The following is a 22678-nucleotide window of genomic DNA, read 5'->3' on the forward strand; positions in this document are numbered from 1 at the left end:
ATGAATAAATTTTAGTATATTCACACAATGGACTACTATAAAACTATGTTGTACAATATGGTTAACTATTACCCATGTGTGCTTACTTAAATTTATGTCAATTAAAACTAAATAAAATTAAGAGTTCAGTGCCTCATTCACACTGACCACATTTCAAATGCACAATAGGCACATGTGGCTAGAGGCGATATTGGATATCAGAGATACAGAACATTTCCATCATTTTACAAAATCTGATTGGATAGTACTGCTATAGAGCAATGAAAATGAATTTCTGTTATATACAACCATATGAATGACTCTTAAAAGCACGTTGTTGAGTAACGAAATGCAGACACAAATGACTATGTGCTGTATTCTCCTGTGTATGCATAAAGTTCAAACACAGAACAAATTAGCCTATTCACTGCAGAAGTCAGGAGAGTGGTAGTCTTTAGGCATTAAGGGTTTAGACAAGAAGGGAGGTGGAGGAGGGGCTTTTGGAATACTTGTATTATCCGTTTCTTGGGCTGGACTCTGGTTACATAGGTGTCTTCGCTTTGTTAAAATCCATCAATTTACATTTGCAATTTGTGCACTCTTCTGAAAATATATTATGCTTCAATAAAATGTCTATAAAAATAATATCCCTTGACTCTCCATTTATTATCTATTAGGCAGCCATCAAGTTTATCCTTCTTTTGATCTCTACCCTGTTTACTTCTCCCATTTTTGTTAGTTGTACAATTTCTACTTTATCAAAGCATATTACATTTCATTCTATTTTGCCACCCTTATGCTTAGCTTAGTATTTGCCTTAGTTCTAGCATAAATTAATTGCACTTAGTTAAATATATTAGTTAAATCTAAGTAGTTTAACATGCTTGATGCTTGCCACCAGACCTTCTTTTTTTAAAATATTTATTTATTTGGCTGCGTTGGGTCTTAGTTGCAGCACGCGGGGTCTTAGTTGCAGCACACGGGATCTTCGTTGAGGCACACAGGATCTTTTGTTGTGGCGTGTGGGCTCTTCGTTGCGGTGTGCAGGCTTCTCTCTAGTTGTGGCGCACAGGCTCGGTAGTTGCGGCACGTGGGATTAGTTGCTCCATGGAATGTGGGATCTTAGTCCCCCAACCAGGGATCAAACCCACATCCCCTTCATTGCAAGGCATATTCTTAACCACTGTACCACCAGGGAAGTCCCTCGCCAGACCTTTTATCAAAATTTCCCCAATCATATCTTGGTTGGTTACAATTTGCCTTGCTGTCAGTTCTTAAGGAGTATCTGATATCAACATATCCCGGGTACTTCAATATCCAAACTGTTTATAACTGTAGGGCAGTTTGTTGATGATGAAATAATGAGCTCATGTTTTCCTTCCTTGAGGATCTTTTAAGTGTTTCTCCAGCCTTCTGGAGGTGAATGCTGCTGTTGAGAAACCTGATGCCAAACTTTTGTTTTTCCTTTTTTCTTTTAGATGACAAAAGGATTATTTCTGCATCTTTAAATCCAAGAATTTTACCACAGTACATCTCAGTGTTGATTGCTCTGGATCAATTTCCCTAGACACTTGATGTGCCATTACAATATATAGATTCAAATATTATTTTATTTAATTATTCATTATTTATCATTACTTATTATTTCAGTAAACTTTAACTATAGATTTAAATATGTATTTTTTTGGTTTTCTTCTTTGGGAACTGCAATTATGTGCATTTTGGATCTCCTTTTCCTATCTTCTATATTTGCCTATTTTCTCTAATACTTTTTCTTACTTTTATTTTATATTCTCCATTCTCCCCCTTCTATGCCACATACATGCTTTCTATGTTGTCTTTTCTTCCTTGTGTGCTTTATAATTTAGTCTTCATCTATAAATTTTTTCCCATTTGTTTCTTTCCTGAGTTCTGTCAGTTTTCATTCCATAGCCTCCTTCATCTAGCTATTTTTCTCTTGTTTTGTGGCCAAGATTGTTTAATTTTTTTAACTTAAACTTACATATAGTTACATTTATATTTTTATCTGATTCATGGTAACATTGTTCTAGTGAGTTTTCACTGTCCTTTCTTAAATAATGCTTAATAATTTTCATTTCTCTCACTATAATTATTTGGTATGTAGGCAGAAGCTTTTCCTTTTCTACTTAATCATTTTGAATGAGATGGGTTTTCTTAAACTAGAGGCAGAAAGTTATGGGAATGGAACATGCACCAGCTTTCCAAGCTTCAAAACTGAAGAGTTATCTTCTCTGTTTATATAGAGTAGTTAAATATAGTCCCTATGTGTGGTTATACCTTCTCTGCTTCTGCAAACCTGGCCTGCTTCAAAAGAACTTGTACTGCCAGATCTGGGCTTTCGAGATCTCTTCATATTTATTGTTTTCCAAAGTTATGTATTCACTTGTAGATGGTATTTTGCTGGCACTTTTTTAGATCTGCTATGTCTGGACCCCCTAGGCATTTTGCAAAACTTTTTTCCCATTCTTTCCAAAAATACTCTGCTTTGACTTATCTACCTTGGTCCTACTCCCAGAACTTCCATCTTAAGGTACCATCCTCTCTTCCTGAGCAGAAATATATGCTGGAGATATTTGAGATCTGTCAATCCTGAGACCCTCTCCACATTCCCTGTTATTCTTTGTAACATCTTTATGAATCTACAAGCTGGTTCCTTGTTCTACTTCAATTTTGGCAATATTTATATGCAATTACAACTCTGTCATTTTTTGTTGATCTCATAATTGTACTGAAACAACAGCATATGTGTGCATGTGTGTTTATGTGTGTCTGCATGCATGTTATATTTTATTCTATTTATTGCTCTCTACAGTTACCAGGAGACATGAGAAGATTCAGAACTAGACTTCTGGAGTATTACTATCATCTTTCTCATCTCACTGCTGAGAATATTTGCTCAGAAGTTTCACACGAACTTTAAATAAGGCATGCTCAACATTGTACTGATTATGTTCAATCTGAGCTTTCTCTTCTCTTTGAATTTATCTCAGTTAATACATTATAATTCATTTAGTTCCCCAGACTGGACAACTGGACATAATTCTAGATTTTTCCACATTTTATACCAGGAACATCAAATTAATAATCTTGCCCTTTTATCCAAACTAAATCTTTCTCTATTATATTCTATTCTCTCTATCTCTAAATAGAGATAAATTCTAAACTGGTCTCCTAAGTACCTTCCTTTGTTTCTTGTTTTCTCCTATCAGCTTCATCATCCACACTATCTTCAAACTAATCTATCTAAAGCACATATTTGATAACTTTTACTTCTGAGGTTTACTCTTTTCAATGGCTTCTAGATGCATATAGGATAACATCATTCACGTTAACATGGCAAAGAAGGCTTCCCATGACCAGGCCCTTACCAACCTCAAATCTCCCTGTCCAATTTACAATCATGCTACTCTTGTCATAACAAACTCCTTGCCAAGATATTTCACACATTTTTGCCTCTACTTTTCCTACTAATTTTTCCTGTTAAGAACTTGCCCCCAGTTTGCTTGCATTGTGAGAAATCACTTATCTTCACAACTCAAGTTCAAGTGCCACACTGTCTATAAGCATTTCCAAATCATCCTAGATAAAAATGACCATTTTCTCCACTTTGCTCCCAGGTCAATCTGTACAAGCTTTAATCATGGCATTTCTAAGAACTCCCTGCACTCTTTTTTTTTTTTGCGGTACGCTGGCCTCTCACTGTTGTGGCCTCTCCCGTTGCGGAGCACAGGCTCCGGACGCGCAGGCTCAGTGGCCATGGCTCACGGGCCTAGCCATTCCACGGCATGTGGGATTTTCCCGGACCGGGGCACGAACCCGTGTCCCCTGCATCGGCAGGCGGACTCTCAACCACTGCGCCACCAGGGAAGCCCTCCCTGCACTCCTTTTTATGTGTTTTTCTCCCCCTAGTAAACTCTAAGCAGCTTGAAGGCAAGGTCCATATTTTATTAGTTTTTGTAGTTTCAGTGCCAGATCTAGGTGAATAAGTAAAAACCTGCTTCACTGTATTGATATGTTAAAGTTTTGTCTCCCATCTAAACTTCAAGTTCATTGAAGTCAGAGACCATATGTGCCCAACTCAGATTTCTTTTGCATATATTTATTCATGTTTTTTAGTCTGTTTTCCTAGGGTACAACAAATTGCTCCTCATGACCTAAAGGTTTATGTTAGTCTTTTGAAAAAAATAATCTGAAAATAATGACCAATTATTCTGCTACTATGGTAAAAACAAACGTTAAATATATTTCATATATTCAGGAAGAACAAATGAATAACAAATGTTGGTTTAATTTAGAATAGTAATAAACTTATGTATTAAAATTCCAAAATTCTAGAAGTTATTATGTTCCTTTGTTGATGACACTGATGTCTTCTCATAGTCAAACTGGCTAATATAGAAGTAAATAGTCAATAAATATCTATAACCAATGAATCAACATTGTAATCACATGTGTTATAATTAAGATTTTTCCTATATTTATGAATTTTCCAGGTGTGTTAAATTAAGTAAATAAATTTAGTTTTAAGTTAAACTAAATGTGTTATCTATATACATACTTTATGCAAATAAATTAGTTAAAATAGAGAATTAAGCATATACATGAATTTTGAAAATATAACAATTTTCCCCTCTACCAGTTGCTACCTTGAAACAAAAGCATAAATCATTTACTACAATATTCTAAAACCTTCCTAAACTTGTCTTTCATATGTATTAAATGAATAATGATTATGAATAACATATACACACCGAAGGATGGTCAGGATGTTTGGTATACCAGCAAAAGCAGAAAATACAATTGTAGAAAAGATAAAAGCAATGAACAAAGGTAATTTATAGCACTTTGAATCACATGTCCCATGTCTAGCGTCAATAAAGTCACCTTGATTATCTGAGGTTGTTAATCCTTCTTTAATGCAAGAACAATTGTAATATGTCTATGAAAATGAAGACAGGAAACAATCTTTTAGAAATATAGTCATAAGACAAAAACTCTTATAATTGTAAAATAAAAATTAAATCAATAACTACAGGGAGACTAGGCAGTTTTATTAGTAAATATCCTTATATTAAATCTGCCATTCATAACTTACAAATGAACCACTAATGATAAATAAGATCAAGGTATTTTACCTAACAAAGAATTGTGTACGTGTATATATAATTATAGTTACTTAGGAAAAATTCCATTAATTTAAGAAATTTCACTAAAAATATTTACAGTTAATTGTACAAATAATTGTTGGAGAGAGATATAGATTAAGGACAAAGTAATGAATAAAGTGGAATTTTAGCTGGGATTTGAAATATGGAGAATTACCCAATTGTAGACAGTTTTAGAACTATGCTGCAAAGGCAAGACTTTATTTTGTATGTGATGATGACAGGGCTGTTATCTATTAGGCAGAGTAGGCACAGTGTACCTAGGACCCACAATACTTTCAGAACTAAAAAAAAAAGGTTTTAATTTTAGTGTCTTTTAAAATCAGAGAAAAAATAAATATCATAATAATGAATATATTATAATGCATCCAGACTGGATCATATTTGTCTTTATGCCAAAGCAGTTGTACATTAAATCTCTCTCTCTCTCTCTCTCTCTCTTTCTTTCTTTTTTTAAGTGAAGGAAGGGGTTTAAAAAGGCAAAAGTGCCTAAAGCCAACATAAGTCATAATGTAGTCCCTAATGGGAACGAATGAAAACTTGGGGCTGTTATATTATTATTGATAACTCAAGGAAGATGAATAGGTGATATTTTCTAAGAAGAACTAAACAGAGTTGGAGATACAGAGACCAGTTAGCAATTTGTTAATCTATTGAAAAGATTCTAAATTAAATAATAATTATAATTTTAAAAATTCAGTAGAAATATTAAACTAAGTTACCAGTGAAGGAATAAGAGGAAATAAAGATGGCTTGAACCTGGGTGATTCAGAAAATGATGGTACAAAAACCATGTCCGTTGTTTAGGGAAGCTGCTAAGTGGTTACTGGATATATTAAAGGAAAACAGAAATATCTAAATAGCAAATCATTCATTCTACCATATTTTTTTAATAATGCCTATGTGCCAAACATCATTCTAGGTATTGTGAAAACATAGTAAACAATACAATAGAAATCCCTGCCCTCATGTAGGAAATTTTTTACTAGCATGAGATAGGCAATATTTTTTAAAAAAAGAACCTTCAATGGAGCACATGGTGATGAATACTATGGAGGAAAAAATAAAGTAAGGAAAAAAATCAGGGATTATAGGGGTGAGTTTAGCATGAACAGGTAATGCTACAATGATACAGTGATATTTGAGCAGAGATTTGTAGAAGGTAAGGGAGTGAGCCATGTGGTTACCTGAAAGAAGTATATTCCAGGTGGGAAAAACAAAACAGAAATTGAAAAGCCTTGGGACTGGAGCTTGCTTGACAAATTCAAAGAAAAAGCAAGGAGAAAAATTTGTTTGAATCAGAGTGAACATGAGGGAAACTAAGAGAAAATGAAATTGGAGTAATGAGGGAAGGATTTATATAGAAACTGGTAGGTAATTACAAGAGCAATTTAAGAACTTCAGTTTTTATTCTTAGGAATGTGAAACCATTAGAGGGATAGATGTATAAATGACATTTTTTAAAAGATCACTCTAGCTGATATATTGAGGCTACTGAACTGTGAAAGCAAGGGTAAAAGCAGAGAAAACAGTTAAAAAGCTCTTAAAGTAAGATGCAAGTCATTGGTGACTGGGGCCCGGGTATCAGAGAAAATGATGAAGATAGTCAGATCTAGCATGTATTTTGAAAGTAGATTTGAAGGGTCCTAGGGTAAGAATGGTTACCAGAAGGAGAAGGTCATATGGAGAAGGCCTCCCTGAAAGAAATTAAGACTTGCAGGCAAGGGAGGCAGTCGGTCCATGGCTCAGAGAGGGAACCAAGAAAATAAACACAACGACTTCACTTTTTCCCCCCATCTTTCTGACTTTCTATCAAGACTCCTTATTATCATAGTCTATATGATAATAGATTATATATGATAATAGAACTCTCATACTATAGTTTGGTCTCTTGGAACAGTGAGGAGGGTAGAGAAGGTGAAAAGTGGATCTGGAGGTCAGAAAAAAGATATCCAGTACAACAAATAATTGCAGACCATAGAACCTAAGATGACTAAGGGGAAAAGTGAAAATGTGAAGAAAATTTAGTGAACAGATGGTAGAATCACAAGATATTAGGCTCTGGAAGGGCTGAAGAGCTGTAGAGTTATATCCAAAGAGATACAACCAAAATAGGAAAAATTATATTAAAATGAAATAGTAAAATATATTCAATTCAAATAATAAAAGAAGAAGATAGATCTAAGTCTACCATATCAATAATTATAATAAATGTCGGTTGTCTAAAAACTCCAATTGAAAGACAGACATTAACAGAATTGAGGAAAAAGCAAAAGCATATTATACCTTGGCTACAGGAGACATTTTAAACATAAAGACATGAACAGTTGGAAAATAAAATGATAGAAGTAAGATAAACCATGAAAACAGCAAGAAAGCTTACAGTGACTGTTTAATATATAAAACAAACTTCAAGACAAAGAGTATTACCCGAGATAGAAAGGGACATTTTGTAAAGATAAAAGGATCAAGAAGCTGTGACAATTATTAATGTGTATGCACACAATTAGAGGGTCTAAAATACATGAAGTCAAAATAAAGAGAGAAATAGACAACTGTATATTAAGATACATTTTTCATATATAATGTTCAGGATTTCATATATTATTACAAGGTATGCAAAATGACAAGAATAATTGGCTTAAAATTAGGACAAGAACAAATATAAGTAGACTACTACAGACAGTAGACTAAATAGCAAGAACTTCAAATAGTTATGATTAATATTTTCCAGAAAATAGAGGGTAAATGGATAAAATATCTTAAATGATGTGGAATTTCACCAGGGACTTGGATTCTACCGAAACATAAATGTTAGAACGGAACAGATAAAAGGAGATGGAAAATAAAGAGCAAAAGAGTACGGGATACAGTAGAAAGGTCTATTTGTAGTCTGCTGTTAGGCAGAATACTAAGATGGCACCTAAGATTCCCATCCTGCTATTTTATAAACCTGCATAATCCCTAGATTGATGTGAGTTGGTGGATTTTAATCCCTTTACTAAGTTATGTTACATGGCATAGCTGACTTTAAGAAACAGAGGTAAACTTCACGTAATTAGATAATATATAAAAGGAACTGAGCTTTTCCTGAAGTCAGAGATTCAAAACATGTGTCACAAGGGAGATTCTGTTGCTGGCTTTGAAGATGGAAGGAGTCATGTGGCAAAGAATGGAAGTGGCCTCTAAGAGCTAAAATTGGCCCTCAGCAGACAGCTACCAAGGAAATAGGGGCTTCATTTTTTACAGCCCAATGGAACTGAATTTGGCCCAAAATCTGAATGACCTTGGAAGTAGATTTTTTCCCAGAGCCTCCAGAAAGGAATGTATTTCAGCCAACACCCTGATTTCAGTTTGTGAGACTCTGAGCAGAGGAACCAGCAATGCCATATCTGGGCTTATGACCTGTGAGCTAATAAATGGGTATTATTTAAAGACACTAAGGCTGTAGTAATTTGTTATGCAGCAATATTGAATTAATATATGGTGCCTCCTCCACAACCAATAAAAGAGGAGAAAGTGAGGGAGAAATAATAGCTGAGAATTTTCCAACTGATAGACATAAATCCACGGATTAAAGATATTCTGTGAAACCCTAGCAAAATAAATATAATGAAAACCACATCCAGGCATATCAAAGTAAAATTGCTAAAAGTCAAAAACAAAGAGAAAATCTTAAAAGCAGCTAAGCAGCCAGAGACATAGAGACAATATAATGACATCTTTCAAACGCCGGGCCACGGTCAGGGGGTGGGGTGGCAGGTGGGCATCACTGCCAATACAGAATTCCATACCAAGTGAAGACAGTTTTTCTTTTCAGAAATGGGAGTGAAATATGGTTCTTAAGGGAAAAAAAAATCTCATATGAAAACATGGAAATGCAAGGAAGTGGGTAAATATAAGTGCATACTGACTGTACAAAAAAACAATAACAGTGTGTGTCCTTTAAAATATATGGAGAAATAAAATATATGACAAAAATAGCACAAAGGTGGGAAATCAGTAAATGAAGTTAAAATATTCTAGGGATGTTTCAACTGGAAGAGATCCTGAAGACTGGCTTCTTGTAATCCTTAATGCTTTGGACGAGACTGACTTCCCTTCTCTATAGATATGTAGAATGAGGCTCCTATTGGACTACAGCAGTCTCTGGAAGAAGATCCCTGATACTGCTATTTTATACTGAAAGCCATATCAGCTGCTGAAAAGAGCTAGTCCCAGTGAGAAGATCATGAAGAAAATCCCAAGATTTCTTTCGTATCTATATAAGGAAATTTGAAGATCTTGATAGCATGGATAAGAATATGTGGGTCTCAATGAGGCAAAACACTTGGAATATTATCAACATGAAGAGCAGATATCTATTTTCAGTTTTGGTAAAGCTGTGATTTTCTATGGAAACTTAGAAATCTTCAAAGATGTAGTATTTCCTACCACTCCTCTTGTAAACTTTTGCATAAGTGTAATTGAAAAGCACTCAATTCTAATACATTTGACCCTTATATTTTGAATACGAACATTTAATCAGAATTATTTCAAAGTTGACATAGTTTCACTGAAAAAAATTTTCCAGAGGGAATTCCATTAACACAATTTAGACACAATAATTTTTTGTATATGGTATTTCTCTAATTTTCATTTTGTTAAAATTATTTTTACTGGCATCAGTTCTTTCCCATTTGAAATTAATGTATATTTTATCCATTAATTGGTTTCATCTGTATCAAATTGTACTAATCATAACTTCTGCTATTGTCAGTTTTCCTTCAGAGCCATTATTTCTTTCAAGGCTAATTGTCCTGGGTAATTCGTAACAGATCTAATTTTTGTCAAAAATATTTTATTCTTTCAATTTTTATTCAGCATCAAATGTTATCACACAGTTTGAGTCACTATTTTGTGAATTATTTCATTATTCATTATTAATTATTCCTTAGCGAAATGAAAGGAAATTATAAAGATTTTTATGAAATAGAAACAAATCCCTAAAAGGGATTCCCCAGTAAAAGAAAGATGGGTGGAAGCTATATAGTGGCTGGCACTTTTAGCTCTTGAATATCCCATGGATCAAAACACCAAGGTCAAGCAGTTCTGCTTTATTCTGTGGTGACAACATGAGACTTAAAAAATCATTTACTTGTCAAAATAAAATGGAGGAGAGGAATTAAACAGGAGTGTAAATTAAGATTTTCCATAAGTTAATAAATTGTTGAGGATGGGTAACTAACATATGGGAGTTCATTTTGGTTTTCTATTACATTTAAAGCTTCCCACAGTAATATATTTTAAAGATTTTAAATATATTTTAAAATATATAAATCATTGAAAACATGTAATAGTTTTTAAAATACATAATACATATAAATAACCATTTTAAATTTAAAAATTTTAAAGAATCATTTTAAACATTTAAGAAGAAAGAATTTTTAAAGGGTATATAATCTTTTTAATATTAATATTCAATTAAAAACTGAAGATACATTGTTAAATAGTAGGCCAGTGAAAATATGACAACGAGGAACTAAAGTTGGTCAGGCATGCTGATATACTGTGATAAAATGATCTGTGTAACAGGAAAAAGAATATTGTTATGTACATACTAATAAATAAAGTACTAATAAAGTACTTTATTGCCTGCTAAGGAAGATGATATAATGCCCATGGGTCAGGAAATATCCTCTTTGTTGCTCTCTTCCCCTCACACAGACTAGACAAAGAGAGGGGAGAGAGAAACGCAGAATTTTTAAAACCTGGGTCCCTACTTCACTCCCAATTCTCACAAGTCCTATGTATTGTGATCACATGAAGCCATAATTTAAGAAAAATTTAAGAAAGGGAAAATAAGAGGGGGAAAGGATTTTATAGAGAGCAGGAGTAAAATATAAACATCATCTATAAGTTGCACTTCTTAATGGAGAGGACGAAGCAGAGAAAAAGATAATTACCTTGTGATTCTTTAATGTTTTAGAATATGTACAACCTGCAAAGCAAGGAGAAAAATATCGAATATCATTTCTTCCACATGTAGCAGAATAAAATGAAGATGAGCATTTACAATGAGAATTGCAAGGAGCTGTCAGGTTTCCCAACTTCCCTGTTCTGTAAAAGAAGAGATTGAATGTAATTATAATACAACTGTATTATCCTTATTAATGTATACACAAGGATATCAATGAGATCAATGAAATATGATTATTTAAATAATTTTAACAGATTTAGGTACAACAGATATACAATAAACTGTACATTTTTAAAGCATACAATCTGCATACACTTGTGAGACCATCACTGCAATCATGTTAACAAACATAATCATCACCCCCAATAGTTCCCTCATGCTCCTTTGTAATTCCTCCACCACCTGGCATCTGCTGATCTACTTTCTGAAACTGTTCATTAGTTGGAATTTCATAGTGCACTAGGTGCACTTTCTTTGTCTGGCTTCTTTCATGCAGCTGGTCTTTACATGGTCTTTGTATGGTCATATGCTTCCATGTCTCTTGGATAAATATTAAGGAGTAGAATGTTTGGATCATATGGTAGGTGTTCATTTAACTTTTTAAGAAACTGTCAAACAGTTTTCCAAAGTGATTGTGCTATTTTGCATTCTCACAAGCAGTGTGTAAGATTTCAATTGCTTCCTATATTCCTTGTCAACACTGGGAATGGTCAGTCTTTTTAATTTTAGACATTCTAACAAGGATACAGTAACTTCATATTGTGGTTTTTAATACGTATTTCCCTAATGACTGATGCTGGACATCTTTCCATGTGCTTATTTTCCATCTGTATCTATTATTTGGTTAAATATCTGTTTAAATCCTTTGCCCGTTTTTGTGGATATTACTAAGCATTCAAGGTTCTTTATATGTTCTAGAAACCAAGTTCGTTAGATATATGATTTTCAAATATCTTCTCACAGTCTATGGCTTGTTTCTGCATTACCTTAATTGGATCTTTCAAAGAGCAGATGCTTTTTATTTTAATGAAGACCAATTTATCAATATATTTCTTTATGTATCACATATTTGGTGTCATAACTAAGAAATCTTTGCTGAACCCAAGTTCACATAAATTTTCCTCATATTCCTGGAATTTTATATTTCACAATTACATCTACAATCCATTTTGAATTATTTACATGGTATAAGATATGGATCAAAGTTTGTTTAAATATAGATATCTAATTGTTCCAGCATCATTTGTTAAAATGACTATGTTCTCTGCTAAATTGCATACACACCCTATCAAAAATTAATTATCTATATATGTGTGTGCTTACTTTTGGACTCTCCATTCTGCTCCACTGACTTATTGGTCTATATTTGCAACAGTACTACTTTCTTGATTATTGTAGCTTTATAATAAGTCTTGAAATCAAATAGCATTAGTCCTCCACCTTTGTTCTTTAGAATTGTTTGTGGTTTTTCTAGATCCTTTGCATAACTATATGAATTTAAAAGTCATTTTTCCAATATCTAAAAAAGCAAGCTTGCTGGGATTTTGATTGTGATTACATCAAATACATACATCAATTTGGGGAGGATTAACATTCTAAAGATCCTGAGTTTTGTAACCCACAAATATGGGATATCTCTTCATTTAAAAATGTAGGTTTTAATTACTGTCAGTAATGTTTTACAGTAATCAGTGCAAAGGGATTTTACATCTTTATCATATTTATCCTTAAGAATTTCTTTTTCTTGATACTATTGTTAATGGTATTGTTGTTTAATATCAATTTCAACTTGTTTGTAGGTAGTATATAAAATGCCATAGAATCTTATATATTGATCTTTCCTTCTACAGTATTTCTTTTTGATAGTATTCTTAACATTATTTTTTTAAGTTTTTTCCAGAATTTATTGAGATATAATTGACACAGCACTGTATAAGTTTAAGATGTACAGCATAATTATTAGACTTACATACATCATGAAATGATTATCACAATAAGTTTAATGAACATCCATCATCTCATATCAATACAAAATTAAAGAGAAAAAAATTTTTCCTTGTAATGAAACTCTTAGAGTTTACCCTCTTAACAACTTTCATATATGACATACAGCAGTATTAATTATATTTGTCATGTTGTACATCACTTCCCTAGTACTTATTTACTTTATAACTGGTAGTTTGTGCATTTCGACTGCCTTCATTTAATTCCTGATCCCTTAACCCTCTGCCTTTGTTAACCACAAATCTGATCTCTTTTTCTATGAGTTAGTTAGTTGGTTGGTTGGTTGGTTTTAACATCTTTACTGGTGTATAATTGCTTTACAATGGTGTGTTAGTTTCTGCTTTATAACAAAGTCAATCAGCTATACATATACATATAACCCCATATCTCCTCACTTTTGTGTCTCCCTCCCAACCTCCCTATCCCACCCCTCTTGGTGGTCACAAAGCACTGAGATAATCTCCCTGTGCTATGTGCCTGCTTCCCATTAGCTATCTATTTTACATTTGGTAGTGTATATATGTCCATGCCACTCTCTCACTTTATCCCAGTTTACCCTTCTCCCTCCCCATGTCCTCAAGTCCACTCTCTACGTCTGTGTCTTTATTCCTGTCCTGGTTCTTCAGAACGTCCTTTTTTTTTTTTAGATTCCATATATATGTGTTAGCATACAGTATTTGTTTTTCTCTTTCTGACTTACTTCACTGTGTATGACAGATTCTAGGTCCATCCACGTCACGACAAATAACTCAGTTTCATTTCTTTTTATGGCTGAGTAATAATCCATTGCTTATATGTGCCACATCTTCTTTATCCATTCATCTGTCAATGGACACTTAGGTTGCTTCCAGTCCTGGCTATTGTAAATAGTGCTGCAGTGAACACTGCGGTGCATAACTTTTTGAATTATGGATTTCTCAGGGTATATGTCCAGAAGTGGGATTGCTGGTCGTATGGTAGTTCTGTATTTAGTTTTTGAAGGAACCTCCATACTGTTCTCCATGGTGGCTGTACCAATTTACATTCCCACCAACAGCGCAAGAGGGTCCCTCTTCTCCACACCCTCTCCACCATTTATTGTTTGTAGATTTTTTGATGATGCCCATTCTAACTGGTGTGAGGTGATACCTCATTGTAGTTTTGATTTGCATTTCTCTAATGATTAGTGATGTTGAGCATCCTTTCATGTGTTTGTTGGCGATCTGTATGTCTTCTTTGGAGAAATGTCTATTTAGGTCTTTTGCCCATTTTTGGATTGGGTTGTTTGCTTTTTTGATATTGAGCTTCATGAGCTGCTTGTAAATTTTGGAGATTAATCCTTTGTCAGTTGCTTCATTTGCATATATTTTCTCCCATTCTGAGGGTTGTCTTTTTGTCTTGTTTATGATTTCCTTTGCTGTGCAAAAGCTTTTAAGTTTCATTAGGTCCCATTTGTTTTTGTTTTTATTTCCATTTCTCTAGGAAGTGGGTCAAAAAGGATCTTGCTGTGATTTATGTCATAGAGTGTTCTGCCTATGTTTTCCTCTAAGAGTTTTATAGTGTCTGGCCTTACATTTAGGTCTTTAAGCCATTTTGAGTTTATCTTCGTGTATGGTGTTCTAATTTCATTCTTTTACATGTAGCTGTCCAGTTTTCCCAGCACCACTTATTGAAGAGACTGACTTTTCTCCATTGTATATTCTTGCCCCCTTTATCAAAAACAAGGTGACCATATGTGTGTGGGTTTATCTCTGGGCTTTCTATCCTGTTCCATTGATCTATATTTCTGTTTTCATGCCAGTACCATACTGTCTTGATTACTGTAGCTTTGTACTGTATTCTGAGGTCTGGGAGCCTGATTCTTCCATCTCCATTTTTCTTTCTCAAGGTTGCTTTGGCTAGTCAGGGTCTTTTGTGTTTCCTTACAAATTGTGAAATTTTTTGTTCTAGTTCTGTGAAAAATGCCAGTGGTAGTTTGATAGGGATTGCATTGAATCTGTAGATTGCTTTGGGTAGTATAGATATTTTCACAGTGTTGATTCTTCCAGTCAAGAACTTGGTATATCTCTCCATCTGTTTGTATCATCTTTAATTGGTTTGTTTTTGAAGTATAATTGACCTACAAGACTGTTAGTTCCTGTTACATAGCATAGTGATTTGGTGTTTCTGTACATTTCAAACTTATCACCACAGTAAGTCTAGTTACAATATATCACCACACAAAGATATTACATAGTTATTTTTATACTCCCCACACTGCACATTTCATATCCATGACTCACTTATTTTGCAACTGAAAGTTTGTATCTCTTAAACTCCCTCACCTATTTAATTCCTCCCCGCAACTCCCTCCTTTCCAGCAAGCCCTTGTTTTTTCTCTGTATCTACAGCTCTGTTTCTGTTTTTTATGCTTGTTCACTTGTTTTTTAGATTCCACATATAAGTGAAATCATACAGTATTTGTCTTTCTCTGTCTGACATATTTAAATTAGCATGATACCCTCTAGTTCCAACCTTGTTGCAAATTGCAAGATTTCATTATTATTTATGACTGAGTAATATTCCATTGTATGTATATTACATCTTTTTTATCCATTCATCTATTGATGGGCACTTGGGTTATATCTTGGCTATTGTAAATAATGCTGCAATAATTACAGGGGTGCATATATCTTTTCTAATTAGTGCTTTTCTTCTCTTCGGGTAAATACCCAGGAGTGGAATTTGTATGTATTCTTTGTATGTTTTGGATATTAACCCCTTATCAGACATATCCTTTGCAAATATCTTCTCCCATTCAGTAGGCCTTTTTGTTTTGTTGATGATTTCCTTTACTGAACAAAACCTGTTTAGTCTGATGTAGTCCCATTTATTTTTGTTTTTGTTTCCTTTGCCTGAGGAGACATCTAAAAATATTATTAAAACTGATATCAAAGAGTGTACTGCCTATGTTTTCTTCCAGTAGTTTTGTAGTTTCAGGTCTTACATTTGTCTTTAATACATTTTGAATTTATTTTTCTGCACGGTGTGAGAAAGTAGTCCAGCTTGATTCTTTTGCATGTAGCAGCCCAGTTTTCCCAACACCATTTGTTGAAGAAGCTGTCTTTTGCCCCATTGTATATGCCTCCTTTGTTGTAGCTTAATTGCCCATATAAGAGTGGTTTCATTTCCATTGATCTATGTGTCTGTTTTTGTGCCTGTACTATACTGTTTTGATGACTGTAGCTTGGTAGTTTAGTTTGAAATCAGGGGAGCATGATTTCTTCTTTCATAAGATTGTTTGGCTGTTAGGGGTCTTTCCTGTTTCCATACAAATTTTAGCATTAGTTATTCTAGTTCTGTGAAAAATGTCATTGGTATTTTTAGGGATTGCATTGACTCTGAAGGTTGCCTTGGGTAGTATGATCATTTTAACAATATTAATTCTTCCATCCATGAACATGGTCTATCTTTCCATCTGCATGTGTTGTCTTCTATTTCTTTCATCAGCGTCTTATAGTCTTCTGAGTACAAGTCCTTTACCTTCTTACATTTATTTCTAGGTATTTTGTTTTTTGTAATGCATTTGTAAATAGGACTGTTTTCTTAATTACTCTTTCTGATACTATGGTGTTATTGTATTGAAATGCGACAGACTTCTGTGTATTAATTTTGCACCCTGGAACATTACTGAATTCATTGATAAACTCTAGTAGTTTTTGTATTCTTTCAATCACTCTATGTCTTTTGATTGGAGTATATAGTGTATTTACATTTAAAGTAATTATTGATAGATATGTACTTTTTGCCATTTTGTTAACTATTTGGGGTTTTTTTAAACATTTTTATTGGAGTATAATTGCTTTACAATGGTGTTTTAGTTTCTGGTTTATAACAAAGTGAATCAGTTATACATATACATATATCCCCATATCTCCTCCCACTTTCACCTCCCTCCCAACCTACCTATCCCAAATTTCTACCTGGTCACAAAGCCTCGAGTTAATCACCCTGTGCTATTCTACTGCTTCCCACTAGCTATCTATTTTACACTTTGTAGTGTATATATATCCATATATACACTACCACTCACTCACTTTGTCCCAGCTCACCCTTCCCCCTACCCATGTCCTCAAGTCAATTCTCTAGGAGTTCTGTGTCTTTATTCCCGTCTTGCCTCTAGGTTCTTAATGACTTTTTTTTTTTTAGAACCCATATATATGTGTTAGCATATGGCATTTGTTTTTCTCTTTCTGACTTACTTCACTCTGTTATGACAGACTCTAGGTCCATCCACATCACTACAAATAACTCAATTTCGTTTCTTTTTATGGCTGAGTAATATGCCATTGTATATATGTGCCACATCTCCTTTATCCATTCACCTGTTGATGGACACTTAGGTTGCTTCCATGTCCTGGCTACTGTAAATAGAGCTGCAGTGAACATTGTGGTACATGACTCTTTTTGAATTATAGTTTTCTCAGCGTATATGCCCAGAAATGGGATTGCTGGGTCGTATGGTAGTTCTATTTTTAGTTTTTTAAGGAACCTCCATACTGTTCTCCATAGTGGCTGCATCAATTTACATTCCCACCAACAGTGCAAGAGGGTTCCCTTTTCTCCACACCCTCTCCACAATTTATTGTTTGTAGATTTTTTGATGATGGCCATTCTGACTGGTGTGAGATGATACTGCATTGTAGTTTTGATCTGCATTTCTCTGATGAATAATGATGTTGAACATTCTTTCATGTGTTTGTTGGCAGTCTGTATATCTTCTTTGGAGAAATGTCTATTTAGGTCTTCTGCCCATTTTTGGATTGGGTTGTTTGTTTTTTTGTTATTGAGCTGCATGAGCTGCTTATAAATTTTGGAGATCTATCCTTTGTCAGTTGCTTCATTTGCAAATATTTTCTCCCATTCTGAGGGTTGTCTTTTGGTTTTGTTTATGGTTTCCTTTGCTGTGCAAAAGTTTGAAATTTCATTAGGTCCCATTTGTTTATTTTTCTTTTCATTTCCATTTCTCTAGGAGGTGGGTCAAAAAGGATCTTGCTGTGATTTATGTCATAGAGTGTTCTGCCTATGTTTTCCTCTAAGAGTTTGATAGTTTCCGGCCTTAAATTTAGGTCTTTAATCCATTTTGATTTTATTTTTGTGTATGGTGTTAGGAAGTGTTCTAATTTCATTCTTTTACATGTAGTATCCAGTTTTCCCAGAACCACTTATTGAAGAGGCTGTCTTTCCTCCATTGTATATTCTCGCCTCCTTCATCTAAGATAAGGTGACCATAAGTGTGTGGGTTTAACTCTGGGCTTTCTATCCTATTCCATTGATCTATATTTCTGTTTTTGTGCCAGTACCATACTGTCTTGATTACTGTAGCTTTGTAGTATAGTCTGAAGTCAGGGAGCCTGATTCCTCCAGCTCCTTTTTTCGTTCTCAAGATTGCTTTGGCTATTCGGGGTCTTTTGTGTTTCCATACAAATTGTGAAATGTTTTGTTCTCGTTCTGTGAAAAATGCCAGTGGTAGTTTGATAGGGATTGCATTGAATCTGTAGATTGCTTTGGGTAGTAGAGTCATTTTCACAATGTTGATTATTCCAATCCAAGAACATGGTATATCTCTCCATCTATTTGTATCATCTTTAATTTCTTTCGTCAGAGTCTTATAATTTTCTGCATACAGGTCTTTTGTCTCCTGAGGTAGGTTTACCCCTAGATATTTTCTTTTTGTTGCAATGGTAAATGGGAGAGTTTTCTTGATTTCACTTTCAAATTTTTCATCATTAGTATATGGGAATGCCAGAGATTTCTGTGCATTAATTTTGTATCCTGCTACTTAACAAATTCATTGATTAGCTCTAGTAGTTTTCTGGTAGCATCTTTAGGATTCTCTATGTATAGTATCATGTCATCTGCAAACAGTGACAGCTTTACTTCTTCTTTTCTGATTTGGATTCCTTTTATTTCCTTTTCTTCTCTGATTGCTGTGGCTAAAACTTCCAAAACTATGTTGAATAAGAGTGGTGAGAGTGGGCAACCTTGTCTTGTTCCAGATCTTAGTGGAAATGCTTTCAGTTTTTCACCATTGAGGATGATGTTGGCTGTGGGTTTGTCATATATGGCCTTTATTATGTTGAAGAAAGTTCCCTCTATGCCTACTTTCTGGGGGGTTTTTTATCATAAACGGCTGTTGAATTTTGTTGAAAGATTTCTCTGCACCTATTGAGATGATCATATGGGTTTTCTCCTTTAATTTGTTAATATGGTGTATCACGTTGATTGATTTCCGTATATTGAAGAATCCTTGCATTCCTGGAATAAACCCCACTTGATCATGGTGTATGATCCTTTTAATGTGCTGTTGGATTCTGTTTGCTAGTATTTTGTTGAGGATTTTTGCATCTATGTTCATCAGTGATATTGCCCTGTAGTTTTCTTTCTGTGTGACATCCTTGTCTGGTTTTGGTATCAGGGTGATGGTGGCCTCATAGAATGAGTTTGGGAGTTTTCCTCCCTCTGCTATATTTTGGAAGAGTTTGAGAAGGATAGGTGTTAGCTCTTCTCTAAATGTTTGGTAGAATTCGCCTGTGAAGCCATTTGGTGCTGGGCTTTTGTTTGTTGGAAGATTTTTAATCAGAGTTTCAATTTCAGTGCTTGTGATTGGTCTGTTCATATTTTCTATTTCTTCCTGATTCAGTCTTGCCAGGTTTTGCATTTCTAAGAATTTGTCCATTTCTTCTAGGTTGTCCAATTATTGGCATAGAGTTCCTTGTAGTAATCTCTCATGATCTTTTTTATTTCTGCAGTGTCAGTTGTTACTTCTCCTTTTTCTTTTCTAATTCTATTGAGTCTTCTCCCTTTTTTTGTTGATGAGTCTGGCTAATGGTTTATCAATTTTGTTTATCTTTTCAAAGAACCAGCTTTTAGTTTTATTGATCTTTGCCATCGTTGCCTTCATTTCTTTTTCATTTATTTCTCATCTGATTTTTATGATTTCTTTCCTTCTGCTAAATTTGGGGTATTTTTGTTCTTCTTTTTCTAATTGCTTTAGGTGCAAGGTTAGGTGGTTTATTCGAGATGTTTCCTGTTTCTTAAGGTAGGATTGTATTGCTATAAACTTCCCTCTTAGAGCTGCTTTTGCTTCATCCCTTGGGTTTTCAGTCATCGTCTTTTCATTGTCATTTGTTTCAAGGTATTTTTTGATTTCCTCTTTGATTTCTTCAGTGATCTCTTGGTTATTAATAGTGTATTGTTTAGCCTCCAGGTGTCTGTATTTTTTTACAGATTTTTTCCTGTAATTTATAGTCTCATAGCGTTGTGGTCAGAAAAGATACTTGATACGATTTCAATTTTCTTAAATTTACCAAGGCTTGATTTGTGACCCAAGTATTGATCTCTCCTGGAGAATGTTCCATGAGCACTTGAGAAGAAAGTGTATTTTGTTGTTTTTGGATAGAATGTCCTATAAATATCACTTCAGTCCATTTTGTTTAATGTATCATTTAAAGCTTGTGTTTTCTTATTCATTTTCATTTTGGATGATCTGTCCATTGGTGAAAGTGGGGTGTTAAAGTCCCCTACTATGATTGTGTTACTGTCGATTTCTCCTTTCATGGCTGTTAGAATCTGCCTATGTATTGAGGTGCTCCTATGTTGGGTGCATAAATGTTTACAGTTGCTCTATCTTCTTCTTGGATTGATCCCTTGATCATTATGTAGTGTCCTTCTTTGTCTCTTGTAATAGTCTTTGTTTTAAACTCCATTTTGTGTGATATGAGAATTGCTACTCCAGCTTTCTTTTGATTTCCATTTGTATGGAATATCTTTTTTTCATCCCCTCACTTTCAGTCTGTATGTGTCCCTAGGTCTGAAGTGAGTCTCTTGTAGACAGCATATATACGGGTCTTGTTTTTGTATCCATTCAGCCAGTCTATGTCTTTTGCTTGGAGCATTTCATCCATTTACATTTAAGGTAATTATCGAAATGTATGTTCCTATTACCATTTTCTTAATTGTTTTGGGTTTGTTATTGTAGGTCTTTTCCTTCTCTTGTGTTTCCTACCTAGAGTAGTTCCTTTACATGTGTTGTAAAGCTGGTGTGGTTGTGCTGAATTCCCTTAGTCTTGTTTGTCTTTAAAGGTTTTAACTTCTCCATTGAATCTTAATGAGATCCCTGCTGGGTAATGTTGGTTGTAGATTTTTCTCCTTCACCACTTTAAATATGTCCTGCCACTCCCTTCTGGCTTGCAGAGTTTCTGCTGAAAGATCAGTTGTTAACCTTATGGGGATTCCCTTGTATGTTATTCGTTGTTTTTCCCTTGCTGCTTTTAATATTTTCTCTTTGTATTTAACTTCTGATAGTTTGATTAATATGTGTCTTGGTGTGTTTCTCCTTGGATTCATCCTGTATGGGACTCTCAGTGATTCCTGAACTTAACTATTTCCTTTCCCATATTAGGGAAGTTTTCAACTATAATCTCTTCAAATATTTTCACAGTCCCTTTCTTTTTCTCTTCTTCTGGAACCCCTATAATTCGAATGTTGGTGCATTTAATATTGTCCCCGAAGTTTCTGAGACTGTCCTCAACTCTTTTCATTCTTTTTTCTTTATTCTGCTGTGCAGTATTTATTTCCACTATTTTATCTTCCATGTCACTTATCCGTTCTTTTGCCTCAGTTATTCTGCTGTTGATTCCTTCTAGAGAATTTTTAATATCATTTATTGTGTTGTTCATGATTGTTTGCTCTTTAGTTCTTCTAAGTCCTTGTTAAACGTTTCTTGTATTTTCTCTATTCTATTTCCAGAATTGTGAATCATCTTTACTATCATTATTCTGAATCCTTTTTCAGATACACTGCCTATTTCCTCTTCATTCGTTAGGTCTGGTGCTTTTACCTTGCTCCTTCATTGGCTGTATATTTCTTTGTCTTCTCATTTTGCTTAACTTACTGTGTTTGGGGTCTCCTTTTCGCAGGCCGCAGGTTCATAATTCCCATTGTTTTTCGTGTCTTTCCCGAGTGGCTAAGGTTGGTTCAGTGGGTTGTGTAGGCTTCCTCGTTGACGGGACTAGTGTCTGTGTTCTGGTGGATGAGGCTGGATCTTGTCTTTCTTGTGGGTAGGTCCATGTTTGGTGGTGTGTTTTGGGGTATCTGTGACCTTATTATGATTTCAGGCAGCCTCTGTGCTAATGGATGGGGTTGTGTTCCTCTCTTGCTAGTTGTTTGACATAGGGTGTCCAGCAGTGAAGCTTGCTGGTCATTGAGTAGAGCTGGGCCTTGGCGTTGAGATGGAGATATCTCGGAGATTTTCGCCGTTTGATATTATGTGGAGCTGGGAGGTCTCTGGTCTACCAATGTTTGAACTTGGGTCTCCCACCTCAGAGGCAAAGCCCTGACACCTGGCTGGAGCACCAAGAGTGTGTCATCCACACAGCTCAGAATAAAAAGGAGAAGAAAAAGAAAGAAAGGAAGAAGATAAAATAAAATTTAAAAGTTATTAAAATAGAAAACAAAAAATAATTATTAAAAAAATTTTTTTAAGTAAAGTTAAAAAAAGGAAAGAAAGAACATCCAAACCAAAACACAA

The 22678-nt window shown here is 34.5% G+C and overlaps 1 protein-coding gene across 1 annotated transcript in view; it reads right to left on the reverse strand.

Annotated features, from left to right (window-relative positions):
* Positions 1–22678, reverse strand: part of SLCO6A1 (solute carrier organic anion transporter family member 6A1) — a 97951-nt gene that overhangs the window by 17342 nt on the left and 57931 nt on the right. The window contains 2 exon segments of the mRNA XM_030759682.2: positions 4752–4939; positions 11111–11264. Of these exon segments, the coding sequence (XP_030615542.2) occupies positions 4752–4939; positions 11111–11264 (342 nt within the window).

Source organism: Delphinapterus leucas, chromosome 3, assembly GCF_059928025.1.
Source record: "Delphinapterus leucas isolate spDelLeu-1000000601 "Yukka" chromosome 3, BTC_Dleu_Yukka2, whole genome shotgun sequence".
Taxonomy (NCBI): Eukaryota; Metazoa; Chordata; class Mammalia; order Artiodactyla; family Monodontidae; genus Delphinapterus; species Delphinapterus leucas.